The sequence below is a fragment of the Sporobolomyces salmoneus genome, assembly GCF_050403485.1.
Source record: "Sporobolomyces salmoneus JCM6883 DNA, S_salmoneus_JCM6883_v1_ctg74, whole genome shotgun sequence".
Lineage (NCBI taxonomy): Eukaryota > Fungi > Basidiomycota > Microbotryomycetes > Sporidiobolales > Sporidiobolaceae > Sporobolomyces > Sporobolomyces salmoneus.
In genome coordinates, this window is record NW_027481089.1 from 12,753 (window position 1) to 29,238 (window position 16,486).

The following is a 16,486-nucleotide window of genomic DNA, read 5'->3' on the forward strand; positions in this document are numbered from 1 at the left end:
GATGTACAAAAAACGTAATTCTATGAGTTTGGAATTTGTTCTGTTCTCCCCGATGATTGGCGGCTTCTGCTGCCGTCCGACGCTGTCCGGTACCAAACAGCTGCGCTTGGCGTGCTCTGATTGTCACATCGACTGTACCACATGAGACAGAGAGCGAGAGAGAAGCAATGCGAAGTTGCGAACTACCTTAGAAATCGTTTCTCCGCGGTCGTAATTTTACTGCCGAGGCTATTATAGGCGCGAAAGGCTTCTATACAAGTTAGCATGTACGCCAATAAAGTCAGGTGACATGCCTCTGAGCTCGAAATTGGCGAATCGATTCTGTTTACCCTTCTGTCTCTTCCACCTCACCTCGAACCGACGAAAGAGCTCGCACACAGTCAGAAACTCACTCTAGCTATACGTCAGTCTAGTAGTCGGCCGTCAACAACGGCCTCTGATCCTCTTTCCACGCTTCATCTCGAAAGTCCCTGAACTTCTCCCGACTACCTCGAAGACTAGCAGAAGAGGTCTACGAGCTTGAAGAATCTTCCGGAGAACACAACATAGACTGCCCGAACACACCCGATCAATTAGTTGTCCAGGAAACAGAACAATGTCGGATCGATTGAAAGAATCAACGAAGTACAAGGTGAGCTTATGGACAGAACAGACTGTGGATCGAGGTTGATGAATTCAGAGTAGACCGAAGTGACCTGGATGTTGAGTGAAGAGGAGATTGAGCAAGTGCGAGCGGATTATGTCGCAAACGGAGAGATCCAACTCGTGAGCCGGTGACACCATCCTAGCCGTTGTGCCCTGTCTTTGCTCAGTTGATACCTCGCATCAGTGAACAGGATCGGGAATTCGAACGCGGTATGTGGTTGTTGAGGATTGGTTCCGTACGTGCCCACCTCGTCGCTCCTAGCTTGCTGTGCAACTTGACTGACAATGGGTGACATTGCTACAGGACGACGAAGACATGAACCGCCTCTTCATTTACTTGTTTGCCGAGCCGCAACTGGATGACCTGCGTCTCGCTTCTTCAACCGAAAATTGGAATCGCGGCAGCTACACTTGGACCATCTCCGTGAGCCGCTCAGCATAACGTTCTCTCGACCCTTCTACTTATCCTTCCTGTGGACCGTAGACGGTTGGGGCGCCGATAGCTGTTTCGGCTTCCGAAGACTCTTTCACACTCAGTCACCGATTTAGTTGCGACGAGCCTTCGTGGGGAAGCTGTTTGTTGACGTCGACTCAAGATCTGTTGGATACCTTTGAACGAGAAGTGAGTATGCTCTTGCACATTCTCAGCTTCTGGTTCAGTCTAATGAGTCTCGACAACCAGCATTCTTTCGGAATTCGCTGCTCGCTCGAGTCTTCGGATCAAAGCTTGCGACTTTCACCATCTGCTTCCAGTTCATCCATGTGCTTCTTTGATCAACCGACCTGCTCCGATACCTTGCTCGCCGTTCATTGCCCCGAGAACAAGATTGTTCCCGTTTTCGCCTACAAGTCTCTGCTTGTGTCGACATCATCATATTTCAAGACTCGTCAGGCGCCGTTCTCTCTGACCTAACGCTCGCAATCCAATGCTAAGCTTTCCTTGTTGTGCGACAGTGTTTGAGTCTGGTTTTTCAGAATCGACGGCTCGAAAAAACGTGAACGTTGGAACTTACGACATTGATCCTGGAGATTCCTCGCTCTCTCTGAACAACATTCAGGACGAACTCTTTCCCTTCACCTCCTTGACTGCTACTCCGCCTTCCTCCCTTCAGGATCAAGACCATGTTCCCGGTTCATCTAAACGAGCTAAAGTCAAACGAAAATCGGAGAACAGGAACGTGGTAGGGGACCACACTACAGAATTCCTTGTTGTGAACGTACACGAGACCGAGTAAGCTCTGGACTCATCCCTCTCCACTCCACTGAGCCACTGAGAACACTCTGCTTCGAAAGCTTTTTCGCTTACCGGGCAATGGTCGCGCACCTCTACACGAAGAACACTCCCCTCTTCTATCTGTCTTCAGATGCTCTCGTCGAGTTTCGAAACAGTGAAGGGGGGGAAGACGATGAGGCTTTCAGTACGAATTTGGAGCGTTGGCTTTCGAACAAACTCTCTGATTCGTCTCGCCATCCTCTGTTCTACGGTGTCCGAGCCTGCTCCGCTCATGCGATGTACCGACTCGCTGACCGCTACGATCTTGACGACTTGAAGGAAATGAGCTTGGGCTTCATCACTCGCAGTTTGACTGTCGAAAATGCACGTTCGCTTTCTCTCTGCTATCGTGACTCCAACTGACTTCCTCACTGTGTGAACCAGGTCGCCTACGAGCTCTTCAGCCGTCTCTCGCTCGAGTATCTAGAAGTTCAACAACCGATCTTCGAGGTTTTCATGGCAAAGTTTGTAAGTTCCTGCTCAACCAGCGACGCAACCTCGATCTAATCTACTCACTGCCCCTTGCTCTCGCTGTAGAACGAAGTCGCAAACACGAAAGCTTTCAAGATCGTCCTTCCGAAACTATGTTCGGGCGAGATTTTGGGGGGAGACGCAATCCTGGCAGCTGTATTCGAGAAGTTAGCAAATAGTACGAAACCTGAAGAGACAGAATGAGCTCTCGAGATGACGTTGATCAATGAACGAGAAAGCTGGAACAATTCAAGCACTTTTCGAGCGTAGTCTGTGTCTTATTTGTATACCCTTCCCATTGTAATCTCCTGGCTAAACGGCTCAACTTCTGTAAATAGCACGATCGCAACATTCGCAATAAGATACCACGAAAAAGCGAGTGACCACGCGGTCGAGAGCTATAGATTCCAAAGATTGTGATATCAAGGAGAGGAAGAAGCAGCTAATCAGGTTGAAGAGGAATACAAAAGCCAAAACTAATCTGAAGATAATAGCAAAATCGTCCATGGCGTTCTCCCTTGAGCGTCTGTCTCCTCCACGAAGCAGATCACTCCCTCACTCCGAGCCTCTGCGCTGTCCTCCTACTGACCGGCGCCTGATTCGCTCCGTAAGGAACTGAACTTCGACCGACTCCCTTTCGTCCCTGACTCTTAACCTCTTCTCGTTCAGTTCGACGACCGTGACTCAATGAGGCTGAAGTCGACAGGGCAGGTCTCGAGTGAGAGGAGGAGGAATTTGAAGGTTGCGAGCGCAGATCGAATCCGGTGAAACCTCGAGGCGGCGACGATGCGCAACGAGCTTGTTCAGGGAGAGTCGATCGAGATGTGTCGTCGTAAGAGGGAGTAAAGGAAGGAGGGAGAGAGCTAGGATGACTGAACTCGGAATCGAGACGAGGAGAATAGTAAGGATCGACAGTAGTTGAACGAGAGAGGGAGGGGTAATCCGCGACGTCATGCCGAGAATTTTCGTAGCCTGATGTTGCGTAAGAATCGACGGGAGTACGAGGCGGTTTCGAGCGAGTAGTTGCATCGGGTTTGCTGACCATCGTTCGACGACCTCCTCCTCCTCCAGCAGCTGAGCGAGGTGCAGACGCCGAACTGTAAGGAGTAGTGTCGTAACGAGTCGAAGCGGAACGACTGTAAGATTCAGGTTCGCTCTCTTCGAAAGTCGAATCGAATCGATCGTCCTTGTATGAGCGAGACTTGACCTCCCGACGAGAGGGTGGTGCAGGTTCAGAGTCTTCTTCGTCGTCGGTCGTGAAGGGGTAAGAAGGATGAGTGCGACTGAAAGATTCAGCTCGGCGAAGAGGTTGATCCGGTTCCGAGTCGGAAGGTGGGAAACGATACGAAGCGGAAGGGGAAGAATCTCGTAGTGACTTCGATTGGCGAGACGCAGCGTCACTCGCGATCGAACCTCCGCTCGAGTATCCACGACGAGAACGAAGACTTGGAGGCCGTGAAGGGTCGGCTTCGTCGCTTGAACCGCTCGAGACGGGAGTGTAGGAACGAGAGGCGGGTGCAGTGTAAAGAGAGGACGAAGGAGCGGACTGTTGAGGAAGGGGAGCTCGATAAGATTCGGGTTTGACGGGCTGAGGTCGAAGAGGAGGATCCTGAGGGGAGTAGCGACCGTAGGGAGAAACTGGAGAGGGGACAATCGGGACAGGAGAGGGTCGACGAGGGTAAGCTTGAGCCGAGGGGATCGAAAGGGCAGGTTCGTTGTGCTTCGAAGAGTCGAATCGATCGTCGTCCGAGGATTCGTCTGCTCCTCTTCGCAAGTTCTTGCCCATTCGAGGTTTTCGGCGAGGCTTGGTCGAGACGGGACTGCTTGGGATCGATCGAGTACCGGCGTTGAGCTGTTGTTCTCGAAGAAGACGAATCTGTTCTATCGGAATCGTCGTCGAGTTTCCTGCAACCCCCAGGCAAGTGTCAGTGAGTCAAATCGAACGAGAACGAGAATGCGAAAGACTCACTTCGAGCGTTGCGTTTAGCTTCGAGATGAGCTGGAGTATCTGCCTCACTTTCACTCCTGTCCATCGATCTGACCGAACGCGAAGAGCGAGAAGGAGCGTCGGACATGTCGGTATCGGACGTGACAGATTCGGATCGGGAACGGCGAGGAGGGTTCTGGCGTTGACGAGAACGAACAGGAGGGATTGAAGCTTCGGAGTCTTCGGCTTCGAGGCGGCGTTCGTACGATCTGAGTTGTTGTTTGCAAGGAGCTTCAGACTCTTCGTCGGAGGTGTCGTGAGTGCGGCGAGTCGAGCGGCGAGATCGAGGAGCGGGATTTTCACTCTCCGAGGCGAAATCATCAGGCAAGGGCCGAGAAGAGGAAGGGTGAGATTGCTTGACGCGAGGTTGCGAAGATTGAGAATCCTCCTCGTTGTCGTTTGGTTTGTCGGAACGAGAGCGTCGAGCGCGATCTGCGAATCGCTTTTCCTCCTCCTGAAGTCTTCGTCTCTCCTCCTCGATTTCTCGACGTTCTTTCTCAATCTTGCGCTTCTCCCGATGACGTTCTTGTTCTTCGTGTTCATCGTCCTTGTCCGCGTTGACTTGTTTCGCACCAGAGACGATCTTGCTGACCGAATCTCGAAGTCCTTTGAGCCCGGCATCGACGGAAGCAGAGATCGACATGGCTCGTTGACGAAGAGCTGGTCGAGGTTGACTCTTCTCCTCTTTCTCCGATTCGGAAGCTTCAAGCGAATCCTCACGACGAGAGTGGTGTTTGCGAGATTCGTGAGTCGAACGAGAACTTCTAGCCGTCGGCTTCTCCTCCTCCTCTCCGATTTCTGGTGAACGAGGTCGAGAGCTGCGATGCTTCGATCGGGAACGAGTAGAAGTCGAATCTTCCTTTCGAGTGTGACGATGCGAAACCTCCTCCTCCTGATCGGAATCTTCTCTCGACTTGTGTTTCGATTCTTTTCCCCTCTTCGCATCCCGCTCTTTCTTTCTAGTAAGTCTCTCCGACGTTTCCATCATGTCCTCTGCAGCGTCTTCCGCTCGATCGACCATCCTCTCCAATTCCACCTCTTTCTTTCTCTGCTCAACCTCTTTCATTTCCCTCCTTTTCCTTCTCTCTTCCCTTCTCCTAGCTCGTTCCTCCTTACGTTTGATTCTCTCTTCATGTTCCTTCTCCTCCCATTCTTTGACAGCAACTTCAGCCTTGAGCACTTCCTCCTCTGCGGTTCCGACTGCCAATTTCGCTTCGCTCGCGATAAACGTCCCAACACTCTTGAACCAACCACCAACTGCACTCTTGATCGTCTGAGGTTGTTCTCCAGCTTTCCCTTTCTCCTTCTCCCTCTCGACTCTCGCTCTTTCTACCTCACTCGGATCGAAACCTTCATCTTTCATCGTCGTCGAGTTCGATCGTTTCTTCGGTTTCGCTTTCAACAAAGTCGTTTCACCTCCTGCGGGAATATCGAGCTCGTGATCGTCCATGTTACCTCGTACGAGTGTGTCTTCGTCAGAATCGTCCGAGCGTCGATGACGGTTTCGCGAGACGGAACGCCAAGTCGGTTCGGTCGAGGGAGTCGCTTGAGAGCGAGGAATCGGTTCGGGAGGAGTCGAGATCGATTGTCGACGACGAGACTTGGGTTCGACGATGGGAGGAGTGGGAGAGGGAGATCGCGTCGGAGGGGAGCGGCCGCGGCGAGAGTGACGAGGTTTCATGCGTTCAGGTTCGGGAGAGACTGAGCGACTTCTACCCCGTTCAGCTTCTTTCGTCTGTTCGACTTCCTTGGAGTCGATACGCTTGCTTCGAGATCTCGAGTGACGGGGAGGAGGAGGAGAAGGGGAGCGCGAACGGGAACGGGAACGAGACCTTTCGATTTTCTCTTTGATTTTCTCGACTATTTCCTCTTCTTTCTCCTTGACCCGGTCCCTGACTTTCGACCTTGAGCGGGGTGCACGAGGTTCGGGGACCGGAGACGGTGAGCGTGAACGTGAGCGTGAGGGAGATTTCGAACGTTTGCGGCGGGATGAACGAGATTTGACGGGAGGAGGCGAGGGGGAACGCGATTCTTGAGCAGGCGACGAAGGGAGTTTCGAGCGTGAAGAGCGAGATTTGGGACGAGGCGAGGGACTACGGGAGGGAGTAGGTGAGGGAGAAACGGGAGGGGTTTCCTTCTCAGGTCGCCGATTCCTCCTGCCTCGATCTTGCTTCGTTTCGACGACTGGCGAAGGCGATCGATCTTCTTCGCGAAGAGGCTTCGGAGGGGGCGAGGGAGAGCGCGAACGTGACTCGGATTCAGATTTGGGAGGAGAGGGTTCTCGTTTATTCGATCGAGAAGAGCGAGTCTTAACGGGTGAAGGTGATCTTGACTTTAATTCCTCCTCTTCCTCTTCCTTCTTCGAGCGCATCGAGCGGGAAGACTGATGGCCGATAGGCTGGGATTTGACGATAGGATGAGCTGAACGTTTCTTGTCATCTTCCGCGACTTTCTTCGATTTGACCTTGTTCTCCTCCTTCTTCGGTGCGTCGTGCTCCGACTCGGATTCAGTTTCAGGTTTCTTCTCTCTTCGAGCGCTCCTGGATCGTCGTTCTCGAGGCTTTACCTCCTTTTCCTCTTCGGGAGATTCGACACTTTGATCCTCCTCCTTAGGCTTCGACTTCGGTTTCCTAGCACTTCTCGAACGATGATCTTTCGCCGTCGATTCTTTATCGTGCTTGTTGTCCTCCTCTTGATCGGAATCGATGATCGGTTCTTTGTAAGGACGATCGAATCTAGGTCGCTCGGAATCACGCTCGGGAGGTTCGAATGGAGAACTAGGGCGGCTTTCCATCGAAGCGACATATTGAGCGAGTGCCGAAGGAGGAGAGTAAGGATCTTCGTTTGGGATTTCTTCGTCGAGTTGCTCCTCAAATCCCTCCTCTTCGAGATTCTCCTCGTCGTTCCTTTCTTGGTCGGAAGCTTCAACAGCGTCGTCGGCGGGGACAGATTCGGATTCGCGAGAATAAGAGATGGTGCGATCGGTGTAAGCATGCTATCAGCGCGGAAAAGGGACAAAAGGTCAGTAACGAAGAACGAAGGAAAAAGGATGATTCGAAAGAAACTAGAAGAACTTACCCAGGTAGCGCAATGTTTGTCTTCCTGATACACGTAGAGCGAGAGGTGAAGCTTCTACAAACGAGACAAGGCGAGTTAGTCGTCGTTCCTTTCGTCACGAGTGGGAGAGACTCACGTTATCCCCAACGGTTCTCGTCCAACTCCTATTCACGACTAGATACATCCCATCACTATCTTTCCCTTCCTCCTCTTCCTCATCCGGTATTCTCTCCTTGACGACTTCCCACACGAAACTCCCCTCCTTAAAATTCTGCAACAAATACCTTTTGATCCCTTCCCTCTGTACATCCGTCTTCAACGAGTCGGGCAAGTCGTGAATCGATGGATCGACGAGGTGAGCGAACGGTAATTGATGACCGTACTGAGGGACCGGGCGTTGAGAGGTGAACTTCAAGTGAAGGAACGGCTGAGGCGGAGCAGAGGACATCGCGACGGCGGGAGAGTTACTTGACGAGGTCTTCTTGGAGGAGGAGAGAGAGTTCGGGGTAAGTGCACGAGGTAGGAACGAGGACAGTCGACGTTTCGAACTCGATCGTGTCACTAATCGAAGAGAACGATCAGTGTGAGTTTGCGCAAGAGAACTGACAGAGACTCACTTCGAGGACGACGAGATGACGGATAGGTGACAAGGGGGAGGAAGAAAGAGAAGAAGGGGAGGGGTTTTGCTCGAGGGGGAACGAGTGTCAACGCTCTGATCCCATCCACGTCGGACTTGCCGGTGAGCGAGACGTCATCGACGACGACGACGAGAACGGGTCGAAAACATAGTTGTAGCTGTGAGAGTGTGCTTGCTTCGAAGCTGACACATAAAGTCGAATTTTCGTTGTCGAGGTTGATTGGATTTCGTCGAGTAGTCGCCATTCCTTCGGCTAGTCTTGAACGTGTAAGTGTCTATTCCACCTCTGATATACTCTACTAAGCCCCGTCGATATCATAGTCCTGGCGGTACTCTATTTGGCATCTCGACATCCTTACTCCGGACGAGCTTTTCGAGTTTCGATAGATACACGTCTTCACTTTGCGGACACAGCTGTCGAATCGAGTCGCAGACCTTGTACAGGTATTCCTGAATATTGGACAGAGTAAGTCGATGCACGTTGTCGAGAAGGGAGGCGGAGAGAACCGTGAGAAACTAACCTTGTTTGGTCCCGAAGGCCCGACACTCTCCGCTATCCGACTCGACAGCGTCTCCATATCTTCTCCTCCAGCGAACGAAGGGTTATCAGTCTCGCCTACATATACTCGTACCTTTCAATCGAGTTCCCAGAACGAGATCAGCACAGGGAATAGAGGAAAAGTCGAGTTTGGGCTCACATCTTTCTCGACTATGAATTCTTCTTCGTCAGACATTGTACCGTAGACATCTATGGTTCGTTGCGTGTACCCATCCTTTTCGCGGTGATCCAAATAAGCCCAGATTTCGTCGGATCGTTCTGGCGGAATGTAGTATATCTTCCCTGGGAAAGTGTAAGTAGACGTTAGCAGGCTATGTCTTTGAGAAGGGAGGAGCAAAGAGAGCAAAGAGGCACGGAAGAGGTGCGGAAACTTACCCCAAACATGGTGAGAACCTAGCGGGTCGTCCTGTCTCAGCGTAAATGGGTTCAGTTCCGAGTCGATGATCTTCGAACGATAGAAGAGCCGTGTACCTTTCTATGCTGCTCCCAGTCTTGCTCGGTGACGAGCGTTACGACTAGAACAACTCACGAACTACCGTTAAGAAACGATTTTGCGAAAGAACGCTTTAAACTCACCTCTTCCCGGAAACTCGTCCGTCCCTCTATGGTCATGACTCTCTTGAGCGAACCTCCGTACGAAGCCTTTGATGTAACCAGGAGTCGAAGGGAGGTCGTAAGGAGGAGGTTTGAAAATTAAACTACCGTATCCGAATATCGATGTCGTTCCTGCCAGCCTTTCGACTCGGGTAGGCTGAGCTGACCTCGATGATGCTGTACGCCCAGAGTCAACACTGTCAGTCTTGAGGCGCAGGGAGGAAAGCGAGAGTTGAATCATCGCGAAGAACAACTCGTTTGAGCTTCTGGGTGACGCTAGCGATGCTGGAAGCTGCCCTATTGGGCCTCGGAACCCTACTCCAAGTCCGCTCTCCTCGACGAGCGCAGAGGTGGTCCACTTCGTCGGCTTCATCTTTCTCCTCCTTTCCCTTCACTTCTCCCCCACTTCGACCGCTCTGGACGCTCGATTGACTCACTCGTAGGACTACTGAATCCGCTGTCGACGGCTGTCATGTGTGCTTGGGGCTATAGGTTTATCGGGTTGGAGAATCGGAGGAGAAAGCAAGAACCGATCGACTACAGCTTCAACGAATTCATTGCCCCGAAGGATGAAAGCTGAGTGATCTGTACGTGTGAGTGTACCCCTCGTTCGCAGCTATGTGACTACAAACTGAGTTGTGCTTGGTCTGCCCTCAGGGTCAATTCGTCGCCCCGATTTCGCTGATCTTGCTGTGACGTTTCTCATCGCACGAGCGTAGGGACCCTGACTCGTACGCGTGCAGCGCTTCGACCTCCCCTTGTCCCGCGGAAGACGTCCGGAGTCGAGTCGGGTACCCTTGGCGTTTCTCCGGTCCTCTTCTTTGGATCCTCGTCTTTCCTCTTTTCCCTCGTCCTATTTTGGCCCAATCGTCGAATACTTGGAAGCCGCCGGTAGAATTGTTCCAGCACCCGGTTCACGCGCTCCAGCACGATTCGCTCCCGGAGGCAGAGTTCAAACACGATTTTCCTCGCTTTCAACAATTAGTCCAAGGGATCTCCTTCAACTCGATCAGGCGTGATCACGAGCTACACGATACGCTTGCGGAGCTCGAGCACTGCCTCGATCAAGTGACGGAGCAAGATTGGACTCGACTCGAGACTCGTCTCTCAAAGACCCTCGACACCGACCAAAAGTGGATTATGGATCAAAAGTCGACGGCGGCTCAAGCAATTTTTCGAGGTCTCGAAGCGATCGAGCAAGCGCTCCGACGGGACCATGTCTCAGCGTCTTGGGGAAAAAGCATTCTTGTCAGTCTTGTTTCTCTAGAGTCGTCTTTCGCCTCGCTGACTTGCTCTGTTCCCCTGGTGCGTGCTAGTATGACGTCGAGAAGATCCTCATTCTACTGGTGAATCCTTGCTCGATTCTCCGAGCTACAGGACGTAATCTAATACGGCTGAAACGCAACAGGCAGACGCAGGCAACTCGACGGCTTTCACCATCCTGAACGGCTTTCCTCCCAATCCTCCGACTCCTCGCGCTGCTGAAGCAACTCTCGCGCCGCCTCGACCTCCACCAGGATTAGGACGCCCTTCCGAGGTAGGTTTTTCGTTCTTCTCGTCTCCGTTCGAGTACAAGCTCATCTATTCTGTCACAGGCGGCAGGGCTCTCACATTCCGGAGCTCTCGTACCCTTTGAGAGGCATTACGTCTCTCTGTTTGGGGACTTCATCTATGTCCGTAACCGACTCGTTAACGCCTCTTCGACCCTGCCCAGAGGATGTTCAGCTGAAAAGCCTCTGCACGACCTCGTCTCGTATCTCAACACAAAGAATCGGAATGAATGGGATCGTTTAGAAAGCACTGTCGAAGGTCGAAGCAGAGCTAGCGACATCATTCGCTTGCTTAAGTTGATCGCCGGAGCGTTCAATTCGGCCGTCGTGATTGACATTAAGCAACTGGTAAGTGCCTCGTTCTTTCGGGAATGTCTTCAGCGCTCAATCGGATTCCTTCGACCGCCAGATCAAATACGCGCGAATTATTGGGTCACTTTTCGTGAGTCTTCTCCTTGTGATGTCTCCCTCTCTAGCTCTCCTAGCTGATCCTGGCCTCCCTTACTCGCTCGGTGGCACGAATAGGACACGCCAACTCCCCATACACCCATCGCTCGTCGTTAACGACACATTTCATTCTCTATTCTTCTCTCGTTTCACACGTTTTCTGAAATATGGACAGCTCTTACTCAAACAAACTTACTGATAGCTCTCTTTTCTCGAGCTTCACGCCCCCCTGAGCTGTCAATCGAGCGCTCAGACCCTCACTACTCCGAGGGAGACTCCGTAGACGAGTCGGGACCTTCATCGCCCTTCTGGTCCTCTACCTGTCACATCTACTCTCAATAGATCATGACGAGCAGAAACACTGGTAACTCGCACAGGATCTCAACCGAGGAACATCCAATCAAAGAACTTCAAAGAACGTCTCTCCCCGATTCGAACCAACCAAACTTCGCCCACTTTCACCACGATCTGTTGTCGAACTTCTCCCTCTACTCGATTCGACATGATGACGCCATATATATTTCACTCTCGAGCCTCAAGCGCTGTCTCGAGGACGTGGACGAGGAGGAATGGGCTCGACTCAAACATCGACTCTCTCAAGATTTCGATCCGCGATTCAACCTTCATCTAGACGCAGGACCTGATCCAAAGATGGATGTCGACATTCACTTGACAGCGGCTGAAGCGGTTTGTCGCGGAATGGAGGGAATCAACAAGGCAATCAAAACCGGTGGGTTGGTAGAATCTCAGAAGGAACGCATTCTCGTAAGTTACTGCTGTGTTCGCTCTTCGTTCCGTGATGCTGACTATCCTCTCTGTCGATCTCGTAAGCTTGACGCTTGGAAGATCGCCTATATGCTGGTAAGTCTCTTCGAAAAGTCGTAACAGAATCAAAGTGCTGAGCCGTTTCGAGATCTTGACGACAGGCGAAAGCTGGTAACTCGAAGGCCAACGACTTGCTTCGAGGACTATCTCGTCCTCCTCTCGATGTTCGTTCTTTTCACGGCATCCCTTTGTTGATTCGACCTCCTCCCGGTCTGCCTATTCCGTCTGTTGTAAGTTTGTTTTCTTTCGCTTCAGAATTGCGGCTACGATCTCATCGGTCGCGTCTCAGATGAACTTCCCAGCGTCTCGAGCTCCTGTCCCTTCGGAAGTCCCTCTCATCGGAGACCTTCACGCTGCCCTCAAACGACTCTCCGGAATCTCCTCGAGCATCAATGATCATCCGTTCGCGAAAGCGGCTCTTGATGACCTCGTCTATTCTCTCAAAGGTATCACTCGAGGCCGATGGAACCTGTTGGAAGCGACTGAGGTTGGTCGCACTAGCGCCAGACAGATTATCGAAAGTTTGCGTGCATTGGCTATCGCGCATGAACGAAACGCGGCGAGTCTCTATGCTGTGCGATTGGTGAGTCTCTCTCTCTCGCTTTCAGAATGCTGTCAGTTGATCTTAAGTGCTCAATGACCTTGATCTGCTAACAGAATTTCGAAAAGCAAAAGATCTTGTCTCTCTTCGTGAGTTCTCTCGCGAGCAATGAAACGCACTTTTCTGACGAGTCTGCTTAAGTAGCATTCTGCGGGGCTCAACTCGATGGTTCGTCCCCCTCACTCGCTCTATGCTTCTTCGCTCAATCTTTTCCGGTTCGTTGTTGAAAAGTTCCTCCAAGTCGATCTCTCGACATCTCCAAGTTATGCTGCGTCGGACTATCTCCGCTCGCTTTCTCATCAGCAGCAACACGTTCATTATCTACTCGGGAATCCGCCGCTACGAACCCAACTCCAGCGACTGCTTCAAGCGTACAGATCCGTCGAGTCCGCCGATTGGAAAAAAATCCTGATCGCTGAGTGAGTGAGCCCTCTTTTCTCAAGCGTAGCCCGAGCTGACATTGTCTCTCTCGTCCTCTAGAGCTTCTTGGAACAACAAAGTACCTTGCTTGGCGCTCGTCAAAGAAGTTCTCGCAAAATTGGATCGAACGTGTCAACAACACGCCTTGACGAGGGAACAAATCGTGCGTTTCTTCCTTGTCACATTCTCGAGCCCGTGTCGTCTCGTCTCTCCAGCGCTCATGTGCGCATCGTTGGTAGTTCGAAAGTTTCGAAGAGTTACAAACGATTTTCGTAAGTGAGACTTGATTCTGTCCCGTCATTCGAATGCGTCGATTGATGGCTCTCGGTCTGATACACAGAGTGAAGTTGGAGCCGTCTTCTCTGTGAGCCTCGTTCTTCCCGCATGATCCCTAGCTGAACCGATGCTGAGTTTCTCCCCCTCTTGAGCAGAGAACCCCTTCCTCCACCTCCTCGTGTGCTGCTTTTATCCCCGTTGCTCCTTGATATTCTTTTTGCGCTTCTTGATCTCGTCGCAACCTCTCTGTCTTCTGTCGCTTTCGTTCGAAATCACCACTCGCTCAAACCCCTGAGTCTCCCGTGCCCCTTTCAGGGGGTGCACGTTCGCGATGACACGGATCACGTCGATGATCGCTAGACGACCTCCTAGGACCTAGACTCTAGCCGGCGGACGATGCAGGTTTCGCTTGAGCGCTTGAGCTCATTCCCCTCGTACGTTTCCTCCTCGTCCGATTCTCTCTTCTCTCCTTTCTCTCTACCACTCACTTGCCGTCTGTCATGGTTTGGTCGTCAGGGACTTCCAGGAGTCGCGCCCAACCGCCTCTCACCGCGAAGAAGTTGGACGACTTTGGAGGGTGGAGGAACCAACTTACCGGACTCAACCTTTGCCAAATACATCTCAGTAACGACCTGCTGAGTCAGGAGATGGTCGGCAAACTCTTCGTTGAGTTGTGTCAGATCGGCAAGTACTCTTGGGTCGAGCTCGGGAAGAAGACGACTTGGGAAACGGGTCAACTACTCACCGCGTCGGAAGCTCTCTGTCGTATCGTGAAGAGCTTGACGGAGCAACTCGAGAAGGGTTCAAGCTCCTCGGCTGCGGGTCTCGTCGTAAGTCGTGTTTGCATTTCACTTTCGAGTCGAATACTTGTCTACGCTGGCCAGGGCTTCATCCAACACGGGCTGACTTGACCCTTCGCGTACACTAGAAGCGAGAATCTGAGAAGATCATGTCAATCTTGGTGAGTGTCTCGAAGATCCGGAACCGTTTTTTAATTCTGCTGACGAAACGGAATCGTCTCTTTGTTCTTTCTCAGTCGGAAGCAGGCGTCCAGTGGCCGGTAAGTTGCGGCGACACGACCATAGTCTCAGATGAATGACCTCTGGTGCAACAGCGTTTGGTGGATGGAGCTCTTCCGGATCCGGATACCCTGGACGATAGCTTCAAAACCTTTCGATGCAACATTGGACTGCTCAACAACGTCAACTACGGCAACGTACACACTTCCGTCATACGAGCTCGTTCAGAGATCTCGAAAGTTCTCCGACAAACGACACAGCGTGAATGGACGACGCTGCAAAAATGCACGTCGAAATCGCATCACCGCACGAATTGTGCTGCGATGATCAGTGACATCGTGCTCGGGATCGTAGAAGATTCTTTTACCGGTTTGACAGCTCAACAACTGGTGAGTGCAGCTTTCGGGCTATCTCAAGAAAGTTTAACTGATTTTTCGTCTCCGTCTCGCGGTTCACAGCTCCGAGCGAAGAAGAACCTTCTCTCGGTCTTTGTCAGTTTCCCAATCTCTTCGCTCTCTGGTCGGTGTCCTCATCCTTCTCCACTCTCCCGATAGGACTACGCGAAAGCTGAATCGGACTTTGGCTGGATTGTGACTCCATGGGTGATTGGATTTCCTCGCTGTTCTCGATCCGACCCTGGGTAGATATTGATACGACTTTCCTTCCTCTGCTACAGCTCGGCGAACTCCGCAAGATCTACATCCAAATCCCTGCGCTTCCTCGACCTCCGCGCGCTTCAGCATTCGAGCCAATTGATCGTCAAGGCTTGGAAAGAAAGGGTACTTCTTCGTCAACGCCCTCGGATCCGTGGGCAGGCTTCGCGTGTGCGCCCTGAGCCGGAGGAGTAGAGTTGCGAGATGTCGGAGAAATCGCATGTTTCGTGTCCGCTCTCTCACGATCCCAAGCTTATTTCCTGCTCTTTCCTCTTTTGTTGGTCGCCTCGTTTCCTAGACACTCTTATCGTATCTTTCTGGTTCAAAGCACTGTAAGCGTTGAACCTTGCTTCGCCGCACTTTCTCTTCCCGTCATTGCGAAACTTTCTCGAGAAACCCTTCTTCGATTCTTTTCTTGGAGGTAGTGCTCGCTTCAAAGTTGCCGCACAGTCGTCCAAGCACCTCCAGGCTCTCAAAGATTGGCAATGTAGACTCTTTGACGATGGACGATCCGATTGTACATCTTCCCTCCTTCTTCATCCCGACACTTGCTCCAAAGAGCTCCAACGCCGGCTCAGATGTGATCAATCATCAATCAAGCTACCTCCTTAACTCCGACAGCGCCAGTAACAGCGAGCGCCATGGAACCTCGCTTCATCAGTTTCCGACCAGAGCTCCCCTTCTTCGTGGTCCAACCGCTCGAGACAAGCTGAAGTGATCTGTGATTACTTTAGGGAGCTGATGGGAACAGCGCAAGATGGAAGATCGGCGCTTCGGAGCTTCTCGATCAACGTCTTCGTCTCTCGCTCAGAGGAACATCTTCAGGAGGTTCGTACGAAGCACCGTACTGTCACGAACGTTCTGTGGCCGAGCGGGCCGGGCGACCGGAGACGAAGCACGGCTCGCGCGGGTACAGGCTGGGGCTTCGAGCTCTCTGATCTTTCTCCCTCTTTCTCCTCTGATTCGACCTTCGTTTCCTCCTTCGTTTTCCTGCACGATGTCACACGACATGGACGGTCCACACCTCCGTCGTTCAATCTCGCAGCTCGTTCTAAATTCGGCGCCGGATTTGAGCGATCACGATAAACTCGACAATGTTCGCGACCAAGTCCTTAGCGTCCACAAGCTCATTGCCGGTATGCATGATCAACGTCTACAAGAACAGTACAGGTCGACTTTCAGGCCCATCTCTGCTCGTTTACTGAAGATCGACGAAAACGAATGGAAACCTCTCCTGGACCGAAGCACTGATTACGACCCGAGGTTAACGCCAAGTCGAGCAATTTACGAGGCTCTGCAGGGCTTACAGGAGGCGGTTCGGGATAGTGAGACGCAAGAAGTCGTGAGTTTGGTCTCTGTTCTTACTGTTCCGGCAAACGCAAACGATTGAAACGTCTCTGAACAGGTCGCCAATATAGAGTTGATCGCGTACCTTCTCGTGAGTGCTTCTCTCTCTCCGTCACCATTCTTGG

At 52.0% G+C, this 16,486-nt stretch overlaps 5 protein-coding genes across 5 annotated transcripts; 3 read left to right on the forward strand and 2 right to left on the reverse strand.

The window, feature by feature from the left end:
- Window positions 1-699: 699 nt before the first annotated feature.
- JCM6883_005872 (uncharacterized protein) lies at window positions 700-2,593 on the forward strand (the record flags this gene model as incomplete). The annotated part of the gene is made up of 5 exons (XM_076634864.1): window positions 700-765; window positions 837-881; window positions 950-1,069; window positions 2,303-2,386; window positions 2,456-2,593. The coding sequence occupies 5 exons, from the start codon at window positions 700-702 to the stop codon at window positions 2,591-2,593; spliced, it is 453 nt and encodes a 150-aa protein (XP_076485132.1).
- A 343-nt stretch (window positions 2,594-2,936) lies between these two features.
- On the reverse strand, window positions 2,937-8,315 carry JCM6883_005873 (uncharacterized protein; the record flags this gene model as incomplete). The annotated part of the gene is made up of 5 exons (XM_076634865.1): window positions 2,937-4,294; window positions 4,359-7,371; window positions 7,455-7,508; window positions 7,570-7,994; window positions 8,051-8,315. 5 exons carry the CDS (start codon window positions 8,313-8,315, stop codon window positions 2,937-2,939), a joined length of 5,115 nt encoding a protein of 1,704 aa, XP_076485133.1.
- Window positions 8,316-8,385: 70 nt separating this feature from the next.
- GCG1 (gamma-glutamylcyclotransferase) lies at window positions 8,386-9,697 on the reverse strand (the record flags this gene model as incomplete). Its single annotated transcript, XM_076634866.1, has 7 exons — window positions 8,386-8,520; window positions 8,592-8,702; window positions 8,769-8,911; window positions 9,005-9,035; window positions 9,101-9,144; window positions 9,206-9,400; window positions 9,661-9,697. 7 exons carry the CDS (start codon window positions 9,695-9,697, stop codon window positions 8,386-8,388), a joined length of 696 nt encoding a protein of 231 aa, XP_076485134.1.
- A 1,868-nt stretch (window positions 9,698-11,565) lies between these two features.
- On the forward strand, window positions 11,566-13,551 carry JCM6883_005875 (uncharacterized protein; the record flags this gene model as incomplete). Its single annotated transcript, XM_076634867.1, has 10 exons — window positions 11,566-11,985; window positions 12,052-12,081; window positions 12,147-12,275; window positions 12,335-12,628; window positions 12,703-12,735; window positions 12,791-13,065; window positions 13,127-13,229; window positions 13,306-13,338; window positions 13,407-13,430; window positions 13,498-13,551. 10 exons carry the CDS (start codon window positions 11,566-11,568, stop codon window positions 13,549-13,551), a joined length of 1,395 nt encoding a protein of 464 aa, XP_076485135.1.
- A 291-nt stretch (window positions 13,552-13,842) lies between these two features.
- Window positions 13,843-15,196, forward strand: JCM6883_005876 (uncharacterized protein; the record flags this gene model as incomplete). Its single annotated transcript, XM_076634868.1, has 7 exons — window positions 13,843-14,172; window positions 14,271-14,303; window positions 14,379-14,402; window positions 14,457-14,750; window positions 14,820-14,852; window positions 14,916-14,963; window positions 15,038-15,196. The coding sequence occupies 7 exons, from the start codon at window positions 13,843-13,845 to the stop codon at window positions 15,194-15,196; spliced, it is 921 nt and encodes a 306-aa protein (XP_076485136.1).
- Between the last annotated feature and the right edge of the window lie 1,290 nt (window positions 15,197-16,486).